The 16,019-nt window shown below is 39.2% G+C and overlaps 1 protein-coding gene across 1 annotated transcript in view; it reads right to left on the bottom strand.

The window, feature by feature from the left end:
- Window positions 1-16,019, bottom strand: part of mef2aa (myocyte enhancer factor 2aa) — a 226,389-nt gene that overhangs the window by 24,570 nt on the left and 185,800 nt on the right. The window contains 1 exon segment of the mRNA XM_061894774.1: window positions 3,538-3,722. Coding sequence (XP_061750758.1) covers window positions 3,538-3,722 — 185 coding nt within the window.

Raw genomic sequence — 16,019 nt, 5'->3', positions numbered from 1 at the left:
CCTGGCTTTTCTTTTACTGAACATGACTGTAAAATAAAGACCAAAGAATGAAGAAAGTTGCGAGTTAAATATTAATTTTTTTCATTAGATTAATCCCACTTTTAAATTTAAATTAATAATTTTTAATCACAGGTTATTGATTGCTTGCATAATTGAAATTGACTTGAAAAAAGTTCAACATTTAAACACCGAAGCAATTTTATTGTCAGAATGTCATGCAGGAATAGCTTTTAAATGTTTTACTCGACTGCACGTCATTTATTTGCTCAAAACCTGCTAAAAGTTTTATCTAAAGTCAGTAAGGGTTTATTTTGAAGTGAAACGTACCAGTGAGTCGCCTCATTTATCTTTGCACTGATGTAATCATTGACCTGATCACTGACTTCATTACAACTAGGGATGGGTACCGTTCCCATTTGAACCGACTCGGTACCAGTTCCTGGTAGCTGGGAATCAATACCGGTACTCAGCGGTACCAATTTTTTTGTACTTTTTGTGTGTGTAAATTAATATTCATTGTTTTTGATAATAACATCTTATTTTATTGCAACATGTAAAAATGAGCTGATTATGATAAGTGCTGTCAAGTTGTTTTCTTGTTTCACTATCACAATTCTGGGTATCATTTGCAGGTATGGCATTAAGTTGCAAGTCCAAGACATTAGAGGGCAGTAGTGTATACTTTATGGCGTGTTGGTGAGTCAGTTCAGTTTTTGCTAAATCTAGTCTTTTGTTACGCCCTAGAACAGGGGTCAGGAACCTTTTTGGCCGAGAGAGCCAAGAAGCCACATATTTTAAAGCGTATTTAGGTAAGAGCCATATATTATTTATTTAACACTGAACACAACTAAAAGCGTGCATTTTTAAGTAAGACCAACATTTCTAGAGTATAATAGGTCTCTTATTCTTTGTAATAACATTGCTATTCGGAAGCGAATTGTGGAGGGGGAGTGGCCTGCAGGCCTGCAGCGAAGCGGGGTGTGCCAGGAACGGCCTCGAAATAAGCGACAGGAGTGCAAAAGGCCAACCTGGGCCTTGTTATCTAATCACCTGTCACTCTGTTATAAGCAGCAGCCAGGAGGAGAGACGGGGTCGGGGCTGGAGCCAGAGCGCAAGCGAGAACAAAAGACGAAAATACAATTGCTGGAAAGCAACTGAGAGACTTTTTGAAAAACAAAACAATATTGTAACCCTAAAACAGGCTCTCATGTCGGTGCTTGGTGGTCCAAAGAAACCCCAGGAGGGCAAGCCCCACACTAACCAATAATAAATAAATGATTTCTTACCCTTAAGGCGACTTCTTGAAAATAAAAAAGCATGAGAATGTTTTATATTTTGAACGTTATTTTTAACACTGTGATTACAAGTGGAATTATTCATTACTTATCGTGTTAAGCAATGTCAGCTCAGGTTTACCCGAGAGCCAGATGCAGTCATCAAAAGAGCCACATCTGGCTCGCGAGTTATAGGTTCCCTACCCCTGCCCTAGAAAGTGTTAGTACTGTAAGTATTGTACTTATTACGTACACCAGTTGTTTAATTATAATATGCGTCTCAGTTATATTTTTTATCATCTCATTTGGAGTTGTTAAAATCGCCATGTAAAATTGCTAATGTTAATCAGTAGCATGTCAATTGCAAAGCCAATGTATATTAGCATCACACTTGCACAATTTTGGAAGTGTGGAGCCCTATTTTACTTACGTAAGAGCATTTTTTTTTGTGAATTTCTTTGTTGGCATTGAAAATGTCAACAATAACAAAAGGTAGTTTGGCTGAGTCCGCTCTCAGTGCTGCTAGATGATCACCAAGAGTCGAAGCTGAGTCGGTGAGATTCAATCTGTGCCAAAAAGTACCAGATTTGGTACCCATCCCTAATAATAACACTCTGCTTTTCAGATAACCATCTGCGGTTAAAGTAAAGGAGCATTTTCACTCAAAATAAATAGCCTGCTTGATTTGTGTTTATACATGATTAACGCAATAGTTTTTTGGAGATTAACGGCATAAATTAACTCGTTATTTTTGACAACCATAGCTATAAGACTTCCAAGTGAGCAAACGTCTTATATTGAGTAAATTAACAAAATAAAAATAAAAACAGAATTCTGGGCTATTTCATGGTGCTTAAAGGACAACTGAAGTTTTTTTGGAATATTTTTTATCATTCACCATCATTATGAGAGAAATGACGATGGAGGGTTTTTTTTTTTTTTTTTTTTTGCATTCTAAATATTAAATATTAAAGAATTCTGGGCTATTTCATGGTGCTTAAAGGACAACTGAAGTTTTTTTGGAATATTTTTTATCATTCACCATCATTATGAGAGAAATGACGATGGATGTTTTTTTTTGTTTTTTTTTTGCATTCTAAATATTAAATAAATGCGATCAAAAATTTGCTTACAATGAAGCCATGCAATTACGCCTATACTTGAAAAAACACCTCTGTTGAGGTTTTATATACATGACGTAAGTATATATGTAATGTAGCAACGGGCATATTTATAATAACATTTAATATTTACGTATTTTGATCATTTTAAGCATACATTCTAAGAAACGCATCACGTTTGCTTTTTTTTTCATCACTGATTATTACTCACAGCAGACTTTATGAGAGCCAACGAACATAATAAAACATCACTTACTGTACAAACTCAGCTGTCATTAGGATGCTGACTGCTAGGTTGTTGTTGTTATATTCCCATTTAGGTGAAGAATGACCAAAATCGTCAGAAAGAAACAGCGTGGGTTGGGGGTAGAAAACACATTTTTGGTCGTTCTTGCCATTTCCGGGTCTTAATGGCTGTCAAAGTGTACCAACTTCTCAGAATACCTACTCAGACTGTTTCTGTCCAGGTGAGATGCATAATTTATTATTCGCTATAAACTTACAGAGATCAAGGAAGCGAGGAAGCAGCAGACCACTCAATGATATAAACACAGGGACACAGAATGGATCGTGTCACCGCTATAAATAGTTGGTCTGCGTTCACGTTTAAAATAACAATATCACTAATACTTGGTTAATATTTAAGTCACGAAATGTAAATAGAGTATTGTTGGTGGTTTTTGGATGGTTCTTTATGTAATCTTACGGGCAAAATGGAGGAGCTCCAATTGGCTTAGCTGTAAGCAGACTTTTATTTACAAGTTAGAATGCAATAAAAAAAAAAATCCATCCTTCATCATGTCTTTCATGATTGTGAACGATAGCCAACATTCCAAAAAAAGTGCAGTTCGCCCTTTAAGGTTGAGATATTTTTCGAGCGAGCTCACTGAAAGTATTAGGAAACAAGACCAGCTTCAACAATCTTCTTAATGTTATGTATATTTACACAACATTTGGATTTTTGGGAGAAATATATTCTGTTGATGTGTTTGAATCAAGTAAAACTGAAATCTTATATACAGTCTTCCCTGCTGAGCGTAAGCTACAGGAGCTGTTTTGTCAATTATGGTGGCAGTAATAGCCAGATACTTTTGTCCATATGGTGCATGTTAAGCGTGTGCGGCGGCGTGTGCTGTACTCACCAGCGGGGGCATCATCCCTTTGCTGGATGGAGGGATAACGACCCTTAGGTCTGGCTTGCGGCTTCCCATCCCCATGTTCCCCCCAGGGGGTGGCGGAGACTTGGTAGGCATGACTTTACCCAGACCGTTGCCGCTGGGCGTGTTGAGGAGGCCCGGGGAGCCCCTGGGGTTAACAAAACCGTTCCCTGCAGAGGTGCACAGCAACAGGAACACATCATCAAACCACAAACTGTGACTGACAACAATCCCAGTCGGCAATCTCTTCTCTCTATCGCACACACACACTTGTTGTTTTCCAGCTTGCTGCCGCACACAGCATTAAGTGTTTTCATCCCTCTGGGAAGTTCTAATAGACGTGGATAATTATCCCGAACAGTTACAAAAATAAAATGTCCATTTCAAAATTGATGAGCCTTTTGTTTTTTAGTGTGAGTGATTACATCCAAAGTGCCTTCTTTGCATCTCCAGATGAGGGGCAGTTCCCTAACAAATGTACTGTGACTACTTAACAGAAACCATTATGGCGGGATGAAAACAAGTAGAAAAAACAAACAAACCTGAGTGCGCACATGCAACAACGGTAACGCGCTGGACTCAACGCTCACACACTGTCGTGCACGGTCATTTCCTTTTGATTAATAAGAGTGCTCGGCACTAAGGTTTTATTTCTGCGTCAGCTGTAAAAGGCTTTGAACAAATGTGCTTTGTGTGTTTGTTTTAAAATATCAACACAATACCAATCATATCAAATACCATACAATCTCATGTCAATGTATACATTCATAGAATTGGTTGGCAATGCTATGTATATATTGTGAATGTTGAACTATAAGCCTCTACTTTTTCCCTATGTTTTGAACCCTGGGGCTCAGAAAGCGGTGCGGAAAATAGTTTTTTTTTGTTTTTTTTCAAAACAAGTGAACACACTGATTAAGTGTGTTATTGTGTGTGCTCTGGCGCCATCTTTTGGACGAGTTTGCTCATTGCAAGTGCTGCATTGTCCTTCTACTGAGTCCTTTCAACCAGAAGTAGAAGTCCTACTCAGTCTTTTAGCCATCCATAGCAAAATTACCCATATGGATTCTTCATTCATCACTCTAAGCAACGTTTGTAAGTTTTACAATATAACTAAAAGTGTTTATACTTACTAAACCGTCCAACTGTCGGAGTGTTTTCATGCATATTTGTATGTGCTATCATAATGTAATGAAGTGAGCGTTGTTAGCAATAGCTACCATGCATTACATTTAAGAGTGTCTGTGTTAGTATTGTTAGTTTTGTATTGTATCATTTGTATACTCTAGCCTTTAAATAGACCCCCCTTTTTAGATAAGTTGATCAGCTGTTTCTTTTCTGTCCCACTCTTCCTTGTGGAGGGGATCCGGTCCAGTGGCCATGGATGAAGCACTGGCTGTCCAAAGTCGGGACCCAGGATGGACCGCGCGCCTGTGTATCGGCTGGGGACATCTCTGCGCTGCTGATCCGCCTCCGCTTGGGATGGTTTCCTGTTGATTCCACTATGGATGGGACTCTCATGGCTGTGTTGGAACCACTTTGGACTGGACTCTCACGGCTGTGTTGGATCCACTATGGATTGAACTTTCATAGTATTTTCTATGAACTTTCATAATACTTATACAAGGGGGGGGGGGGGGGGGTTGTCCACATATGCGGTCCTCTCCAGGGTTTTTCATAGTCATCATTGTCACCGACGTCCCACTGGGTGTGAGTTTTCCTTGCCCTTATGTGGGCTCTACCAAGGATGTCGTTGTGGTTTGTGCAGCCCTTTGAGACACTAGTGATTTCCATCCATCCATCAGTTTTCTACCGCTTATTCCCTTTTGGGGTTGCGTGGGGCACTGGCACTTATCTCAGCTACAATCAGGCGGAAGGCGGCGTACACCCTGGACAAGTCGCCACCTCAATGCAGGGCCAACACAGATAGACAGACAACATTCACACTCACATTCACACACTAGGGCCAATATAGTGTTGCCAATCAACCTATCCCCAGGTGCATGTCTTTGGAAGTGGGAAGAAGCCGGAGTACCCGGAGGGAACCCACGCATTCACGGGGAGAACATGCAAACTCCACACAGAAAGATCCCGAGCCTGGGATTGAACCCAGGACTGCAGGACCTTCGTATTGTGAGGCAGACGCACTAACCCCTCTACCACCGTGAAGCCCTAGTGATTTAGGGCTATATAAATAATCATTGATTGATTGATTGTTTCAGTTTTGGAAATTCCCAAGTAAAGTCATCAAAACATAATCATGGAGTTATTGAGTCTGTTAAGCTGATTGGAGAGCTAGCTTCGGAAGCTCGTGGGTCCATGACGATGACTTCTGTTTTGTTTGATCCACCGTTTTACTGCCCTGTGACTGACACCATTTGGAAACTATTAAGGTATGTCAATGAACATTTACAGAATATTTCTGTGTAAATAACTAATTTCACAATGTATACATCTGCGGCTTATAGTGCGGTGCGACTAATAGAAAGAAAATATTTTTTTTCTTTTTAAAATTTTGTGGCTGCGGCTTATAAATCGATGCGCTCTGTACTGTACATGCCAAATTCATATTGATTTTTTAGAATGAGAACAGTTGAATGTTGTAATCTCCCACACAAATGATACGCTGAAATTAAGTCTGACATTTTTTAAAAAGCATGGTAAAAAGAAGGGGAAGAAAGAATGAATGGTATCTGGCGCCGCATCAACAGATCAGTAACACTTCAACAAGTCGCTGACTTCTCTATTGTGTTCGGCGTGTCCGAGCGAAACAAAGTGTGTGTGCACGACGAGGAGGCTCTCTGCGTAGGAACATAATAGAACAATAGCCGCGCTGACTGCAGATAAGCGCCGGCAACAATTCACGGTCAAATAAACAGTTATGTAGCCCACAATAGTATCTCACAGCTGAATCAACAGTATATACACAAGCGTCCATCAGCTGTGACTTTGATCCCGTAAGAACTGGTAGCAGTGTTTATAGTGGAGTACTGTACATGTATACTGTATGTCCATGAGCTTAAAAATAGAGGTGATGGGGACTATATGGAAACTTTTTAAAGGCTGAATGATCGATGATACTTTCAACATTTCTTACAACTTATTCAATTGCTGGATCCTCAACAATAGTTACACGTGATTACCTAGCACTGTAGTGTATTTATTGTATACATTATGTCACCACCAGTCCTGGGTCGATTACAAATTTTGCTTCACGATATTTTTACCTACAAGTTATTGCCAGTAAACAATATCATTGGGATTACTTTTTAAGACCAAAGTAGCTACTGATGTAACAATAATACATAATAATAATGCAAGTATACCCTTTCAAATACAATAAACGTCAGGGTTTCCCACATATTCATTTATTTGTGACGGCCCGCCACAAAAGAATTACGGCCGCCACGAAAAAATAAAATAAAATAAAAAATATATATATAAAATAAATGTTTTTATTTTTTATTTTTTTGTCCGGCTTTTGACTCGCTCGACCGCTCATAAAAGCAATGGGACTCTGTCTGTGAATGGAGCTTGTACTTACATATTATATAAATATGTCAATATTATACAAATATGTATATAAATATGTACATAAAGTGTTGTAATTATATTCCAACTCCACGTTCTTCTTGGTCATCGCCGCCGCGGCAGCAACCCAAACCCACCCCCCCAGCCGCCCGACCACACCACCACAAATAGATGCCTGAAATGTGGGAAACACTGAACTTTATGTCAATCATCAATCATTTAAAGTTTATTGATATAGCCCATAATCACAAGTGTCTCAAAGGGCTGCTCAAGCCATGACGACATCCTCGGCTAATATCCCACATCGGGGCAAGAAGAAATTCAATCAAATGGGAACAAGCAATAAACTTAATAAACAATAAACTTTTTCTTGTATACTTTAACATTGTAAGTGAAATGTACACATTTATTTTTATCTCCTCTAAGGTTATACTTCTCCTCTTTTGTTGAGAAGGATTGTTGTATATTATGGGGTGACAGGTTATAGTTTGCTGTGTGCAAAATTTCAATATTTGTGATTAACTAAACAAAGGATTTGTATGTTCTCTATATCCCACATTATGTTTTATTCTAACTGATCTTTTTTGTGACACCGTTAGTGAATGAAGCGCACATTGGTAGTTATTTCCCAATATTTCTACACAATAAGTCAGATATGGCAACACTAGTGAGCAGTAGAGTATATGAAGAGATTCTGGGTCTAAAACATATTTTGCTTAAATTATTATTGACCTGTTTCTTGCTATTTAATGTTGTATATATATTTTACATGAGCTTTCCAGTTAATTTCATCATGCATTATTACACACAAAAAATGTGTTATCTTTTACCTCTTCAATAGCTACTATGTTTATTTGTATTTGTACTTGACTTTCCTTTCTACTGTTACCAGATAGCATTATTTTAGTTTTACTGAGAATCAAAGATAGTCTGTTTTTGTCAAACGATCTTTTTAATTTGTTAATTTCTTCTGTTATTATTTGTATTATAATACTAACACTACCTTTGTAACTTAACAAATGTTGTCTGTATAATAATTGAACAATTTTGGTCCCAGTATTGATCTTTGAGGTACACCACATGATATTTTAAACTCTGTAGATGGCTGTTCTCCTATCTTCCTGTGTTGTTTCTTGTTGGTTAAATAGCTTTTTACCCAGTTCAAGACCAACCCTTAGACGCCATTCCGTTCTAATTTATTAATGAAGATATTATGATTGATTAAGCGGTATAAAATGGATGGATGCGGCAAATGCTAGTACTACATAAACACTGCCGCTGTGCACTGTTTACCCTCTATTGCATTGGTAATCTCTTCCATTATTTAGATTAATGCATTGATGTTGAAATGTTGGCTCTGTATCCGTATTGGCTGTCTGTGAGTGTTTCATTTTTATCATTTTTTATATATGGCTGATTAAGTTATTGTGTTCAGTTTTAATGCCTTGAACTGGAAGTAAAACCGTCCTTAGGGTTTCTGCTCGAAAGTATTCTTCACTCACCACACAAAGCAATGTTTCACAATTTAACTAAAACAATTCTATGTGTGATCTCTGTAGTGGTGTTTTCATGCATATCATAATGTAATGACACGAGCGTTGTTAGCATTAGCTAATATGCTAACACGTCTACGAGTGTCTGTATTAGTTTTTTTTAAACTAAATCTGCATTCTTTTTGCATTGTTTCAGTTTCACAAATTCCTCAGTAAATTCACCGAAACATCACCGTGGATTCATTGAGTCTGTTTCACTGATTGGGGAGCTAGCTTCAACAGCTTGTGGTTCCATGATGATGACTTATGTTTTGTTTGATCATCCGTTTTCCTGCCGTGTTACAGATACTGTTTCGAAACAATTAGGTATGTAAATAAACACTTACAAAATAACTCTTTCCGCAACGTATATATCCACGGCTCCTTGTCCGTTGCAGCTATCCATACCGTACAATTTTCTACCACTTGTCCCTTTCGGGGTCGCGGGAAGTGCTGGAGCCTATCTCAGCTGCATTCGAGCGGAAGGCGGCGTACAGCCTGGAAAGGTCGCCACCTCATCACAGGGCCAACACAGATAGACAGACAACATTCACACTCACATTCACACATTAAGGCCAATTTAGTGTTGCCAATCAACCTATCCCCAGGTGCATGTCTTTGGAGGTGGGAGGAAGCCGAGTACTCGGAGGGAACCCACGCAGTGACACGCAAACTCCACACAGAAAGATGCCGAAACCGGGATCTAACTCAGGACCTTCGTATTGTGAGGCATGTGCACTAACCCCTGTTCCACCGTGCCCGTTGCAGCTAATGTATGGAAAAATGTTATTTTTTTCTAAAATGTATTGGGTGCGACTTATGTACTGGTGCGCTCTATAGACGGGGAAATACGGTAATTAATCATGCCTTGGACAGCAGCTTTTCTTGTCGAAATCAGAAAAGTCTTGTGTGTTCCTCCTCTTGAAGACAGATGGCTGTGATTTGCATTTGGCAGCAATACTCACTTCTAGGCCACCTCTTTACTCATTTCATTATTTTTGTTAAGACCTACGTCTAAAGTGAGTATCAATAAAAATACAGTACTAATTATATTGAAATATTTGTTTTTATTTGGGAATATAAGGTATGTGTTTTCCTCTTGCAAATAGATTACATGTGTTATATTAATCTGTGCATATAAATATTATTTGTGGATTTTTTAAAAAGTGAGGCTTATTTTCAAGATCTTTTATTTGTTATTTTCGGCATTCTTTTGTACTAAAATCTGTTCCAGTCGGGCAAAGACTGACATACACTCCCTAGCAATTGAGTAGACCAATTTAGACGTGGCATGATTAACACACAAATTAACACTTATAACTTTAGGGAATGTGCATCCATCTGATTAAGATGTCACACATGTCTCAGGATCCAGCGGCCCCTTGACAATGGTCGCTAAGAAAGAAGATGTATTAACGCGCACTACAAATGCAGCTTTGACTTCTAAACAACGTAGAACAACATCCCAATTGGATTTCCACATGACTGTAACTTTAAATATTTGAACATGTAGTTTGTGAAATATATAGATATGGATCAAATGTAATGTGCCAAGACCCCAGTGCAAAAATGGATAAAAACCACAGTGGTAAATACACACAGTCAGCAACTGGGTTTTGTGTTAATTCTGTTTAAAGTTCATTATATAATCAAAACAAACCTCTAACCACATAGACCCACTACAACCATGCAATTGTCAAAACAGCCACTGCTCATGAACCTGCCGTATGGAATATACAGTGGGGCAAAAAAGTATTTAGTCAGCCACCGATTGTGCAAGTTCTCCCACTTAAAATGATGACAGAGGTCTGTAATTTTCATCATAGGTACACTACAAATGTAAGAGACAGAATGTGAAAAAAAAATCCAGGGAGTCACATTGTAGGAATTTAAAAGAATTTATTTGTAAATTATGGTGGAAAATAAGTATTTGGTCAACCATTCAAAGCTCTCACTGATGGAAGGAGGTTTTGGCTCAAAAACTCAAGATACATGACCCCATTCATTCTTTCCTTAACACGGATCAATCGTCCTGTCCTCTTAGCAGAAAAACAGCCCCAAAGCATGATGTTTCCACCCCCATGCTTCACAGTAGGTGTGGTGTTCTTGGGATGCAACTCAGTATTCTTCTTCCTCCAAACACGACGAGTTGAGTTTATACCAAAATGGATACATGGATGATACAGCAGAGGATTGGGAGAATGTCATGTGGTCAGATGAAACCAAAATAGAACTTTATGGTAAAATTACAGACCTCTGTCATCATTTTAAGTGAGTGAACTTGCACAATCGGTGGCTGACTAAATACTTTTTGCCTCACTGTATAACAATACATCAACTAACTTAGCATTAGCATTAGTATTAGCAAATAAATTACGACCCAGGGAGCACACAAGCAATATTTATATTTGTTGTTTGCTAATGATAGAGATTGAGCAAGGTTTAGCTATAATGTTATATTCTATCAGAACAACAACTTGTTTGTTGCTTCTGTCAGACTGTTTTTGTGTGTGCACACAAGACTAAACGCTGAAACTCTTTCCTCAGGACAAAGAGCAATTTGAATTTAATATATTTGATAATTGTGAATCCTACAAACCTCAGTGCATTCAATCGATCGCAACTGGACTGTTTGGTTTGTCTTAGAAGACGTTTCGCTGAGCAAGGATGAAAACATCACGATCCTGCCAGCTGATAAGGTGAGCTACACAGTAATTCTCAGCACAACTGACTACAAAATACAGTTGGTTACACTTAACAAAGACTTTAACACATGAAATACTAATAAGGGACCCAACTACAGACCTCAGTGCATTCAATCTATCGCAACTGGACTGATTGGTGTGTCTTAGAAGACGTTTTGCTGAGGATCACTGAGCAAGGATGAAAACATCACGATCCTGCCAGATGATAAGGTGAGCTGCACAGTAATTTTCAACACAACTGACTACAAAATACAGTTGGTTACACTTAACAAAGACTTTAACACATGAAATACTCATAAGGGACCCAACTACAGACCTCAGTGCATTCAATCTATCGCAACTGGACTGATTGGTGTGTCTTAGAAGACGTTTGGCTGAGCATCACTGAGCAAGGATGAAAACATCACGATCCTGCCAGCTGATAAGGTGAGATGCACAGTAATTTTAAACACAACTGAGTACCAAAACCAGTTGCTTACACTTCACAAAGACGCTAACACATGACATACTCATAAGGGACCCCACAAGTGGGGACAAGAGAAGAATCATTGAGTACTTACAAACTTTACAAAAGTCAGAAGCTATCAACCGGGCATTGTATTACACTTATACCCACAAGAAACCATCCCTGGCATTTATGGCTTTCCAAAAACACACAGGATGCAGTAGAGACGGTGAGGCTACTAGGTGATTACACCTTACAGGGTAGATCCACACTAAACCCAGAACACCTTTGCCTTTTGCTGGAACTTTTCCTTAACACTACATACTTTGAATTTATGGGAACATTTTTATTGACGAAAACATGTTTTTTGTCAATAAAATGCTAAACATAGATATTGTGCAAGATTCCATTGTTGACTGTAACTTGAACTCACTTTTAGGATATCCTTTTTGGTTTCACACAGTTATTCGATGGTACATTGGAACTCAGTTAAATTTAGGGTTTGTAGTTTTGAAATACTGAATTAAAACTTGCTACGATTTGTAGTTACTAGTGATGGGTCAAAGGATAGAGAAACATTGATGCAGTAACAAATATCATATTTGCCAGCTTGTTCATTGAAACTTTGATTTTAAAATCTACGGCTGTGAATCTTAGGGTACCACACGATTCGATTAGAATCAATTCTAAAGTTAAAATCAATTGTAGATTTAAAATCAATCATTTTTATTTACCGTATTTTTCGGACTATAAGTCGCAGTTTTTTTTCATAGTTTGGCGGCCGGGTTGCAATTTATACTCAGGAGCGACTTATGTATGAAATTATTAACACGATACCGTAAAATACCAAATAATATTATTTAGCCCATTCACGTAAGCGACTAGACGTATAAGATTTCATCGGATTTAGCTATTAGGAATGACAGAGTGTTTGGTAAATGTATAGCATGTTCTATATGTTATAGTTATTTGAATGACACTTACCATAATATTTTACATTAACATACCAGGCACCTTCTCAGTTTGTTATTTATGCCTCATATAACGTACACTTATTCAGCCTGTTGTTTACTATTCTTTATTTATTTTAAATTGCCTTTCAAATGTCTATTCTTGGTGTTGGGTATTACCAAATAAATTTCCCCCCAAAAAATGCGACCTGTACTCCAGTGCGACTTATACTCCGAAAAATACGGTACATTAGATGCCAGATCTCTGATTAACTACAGTCTTCCATTAAAAAGATAAAAAGCAGTGATACATTTCTATATTACTTAAAATAATTGATTTTCTTTAACCAAATAAGAATTGCTATTCATTTTAAAAAAGTTTTTTTTTGACACTCCTACAAAATATCACACGGTTCAATAAGGTGTATGTGTTACGGAATGGTTTTGGTATGAAATGAAAACCCATGAGCAACAGCAGACGGCTATTTCAAGAATACAAGCGGGAAATGAATCTGCAAATGTTCCCCGACATGACCAATAATGTACGCCGGCATGTGAGACAACTTAGCGAGAGGAAAAACCTCGCCCAACAATTACACCACGTTGCAAACTGACACACCAAAGTATACATTGACTGTACTGACGAGGAGAGAACTGATGATATCCCACGGCACCCTGGTCATCTGGCACCTTAGAAAGGCTGTGGCTGCGGTCATATTAGCAGTTGTGAAGGAGTGGAACTATGTCAGGAATGGTCATCTGACAACAAGCCTGGAGGCTTTTCTCCTCCCTGTGGTCTCTGGTGTTTGGTACAAACAACAGCTGCAACCAGCTCACCCTGTGCCCATTGCTCACTGACACCACACCTCAGCACAAACAAGTAACAAGGTGGTCCTCCGCCATGTCAATCCAACAGAAAACTTAACATGGTAAAAGACATTCTTTACCATCACAAAACTAAAAAGGAGAAAACAAATTGCTCTACAACAGGCATGTGATTTGACCACAATGAAAAAGACTGAAAAAATTTCCGGGGGTCTGGGGGGCGAAGGCCAGGTCCAGGGGGGTGCCTTGGTGGGGGGAGAAGGGGGGCAACGCCCCCCGAAGCTCCTGGTTTTTCACCAATTTAACATGCTAAAATTAACAAAGACAGCACCATTTGAAGAACATATTTTAGTGTTTAAAGACATGAAAACATCATTAATAGAACATACATACCCCAATTATCCTAATGAATCACTGTATATGGTTCAGTCCCAACAGTATTTAGTCACTAATATTTACATCTTGTGTTCATTTCACATCCACAGTGTTATTATCTATAGTTTATTTACGGTATTACCACATTACTTCAGTTCACTTCACACATTTACTTGCTCAGAGAGCCCTAGCATGAGCTTTCCTTGCAAATTTCTGAGCAACCTGCATTTTCCTTTTGGTCTCTGCTTTTGTAGCTTCTTTTCTGGATTTCACTGCCCACTTATGCCTCTAGTATTATATGCAAATTTATTTCAAATGAATTGTTTACTGGAATCAATCATGCGACTCTTTGAATTTCTGTAATTTCATAATATATTTTCATCCATCCATCCATTTTCTACCGCTTTTTCCCTTTTGGGGTCGCGGGGGGCGCTGGCGCCTATCTCAGCTACAATTGGACGGAAGGCAGCATACACCCTGGACAGGGCCAACACAGATAGACAGACAACATTCACACTCACATTCACACACTAGGGCCAATTTAGTGTTGCCAATCAACCTATCCCCAGGTGCATGTCTTTGGAAGTGGGAGGAAGCCGGAGTACCCGGAGGAAACCCACGCATTCACGGGGAGGACATGCAAACTCCACACAGAAAGATCGCGACCCTGCTTTCGCTATCTGCGCCTAATGACTGAGCTACGTGACGTTGTTTCTTGTGATGTCTCACGGAGCATTTCTGGTCGGGACGGATTCGAATAAAGAACTCTTTTTCTTTACTATAGTTGTCAGTCCACTGCTGGACGAAAGCCTCAGCATGTTTCTGCCATAGTGATTGGCGTACTTTTCTTGCTGGTTATTAGCCTACACCATAGGTGTCAAACTCTGGCCCGCGGGCCACATTTGGCCCGCAGTGTAATTTAATTTGGCCCTTGAGGCAATATCAAATTAACATTAGAGCTGGCCCGCCGGTGTTATACAGCGGTGCCGCTGTAGCACCGCATTCACCGATTTCCCGGGAGACTCTCGAATTTCAGTGCCCCTCCCGAAAATCTCCGGACAACAATATTGGGGGAGTGCCTTAAAGGCACTGCCTTTAGCGTCCCCTACAACCTGTCGTCAAGTCTGTTTTTCCTCCTCACAAACAGTGTGCCGGCCCAGTCACGTAATATATGTGGCTTCTACACACATGTAAGTAAATGCAAGGCATACTTGATCAACAGCATACAGGTCACACTGTGCGTGGCCATATAAACAACTTTAACACAGTTACAAATATGCGCCACACTGTGAACCCACACCAAACAAGAATGACCAACACATTTACGGAGAACATCCGCACCGTAACACAACATAAACACAACAAAACAAATACCCAGAACCCCTTGCAGCACTAACTCTTCCGGACCGCTACAATATACACCTCCTCCCGCTACCAACAAACCCCGCCCCCCTAACCCTACCCACCTGAGCCCCGTCATTAACTGAGCAGTAAAAAGGCCTGAATGGTTGATTTATTCATTATTTTATTTTCAAATGTATCAGCCTCTGGAAAAAGTTAATGTTAATATTTACCTCAGAAGCCTGCAAATACAAAAGAGGCATTACATTTTTATTTAAATTTGATTTGATATGCCATTGATATTTTTTAATTATTATTATTTTAAACTCAATTTTGCATGTCACTATAAAGTTATATAAGCCTTGCTTGTTCAATATTGAATGAAAAACTTGTTTGGGTCCCTATTAAAAGATTAATTTGTTCAACTTCTGCCCGTGGCTTTGTTCAGTTTTAAATTTTGGCCCACTCTGTATTTGAGTTTGACACCCCTGGCCTACACCTTCCACGCTGGCTTGGTGCGGGTTGGAAGGGGTATTTTATATCAGAGATCCTTCTCCTAGACTAATTGCCTTACAGGGCTGTTGAACTTAGTCTGTCCTGTTGGTTGTCCGCGCCCCATTTACCCAGGGACCCGCTCAGCTTTAAGGCGCTGACCACCCGCCAGTCACAAGAGAAGGTGCAAACCGTTCTTTGTGTACATTTTATAGACGTTAGTTGGGACTCACTAACCCCACACACAACCTCCCATCTCATGCCTGGATGT

This window comes from Nerophis ophidion, linkage group LG03, assembly GCF_033978795.1.
Source record: "Nerophis ophidion isolate RoL-2023_Sa linkage group LG03, RoL_Noph_v1.0, whole genome shotgun sequence".
Taxonomy (NCBI): domain Eukaryota; kingdom Metazoa; phylum Chordata; class Actinopteri; order Syngnathiformes; family Syngnathidae; genus Nerophis; species Nerophis ophidion.
The sequence above is the reverse complement of the archived record's forward strand: the minus strand, read 5'-3'. Positions and strand labels throughout refer to the sequence as shown.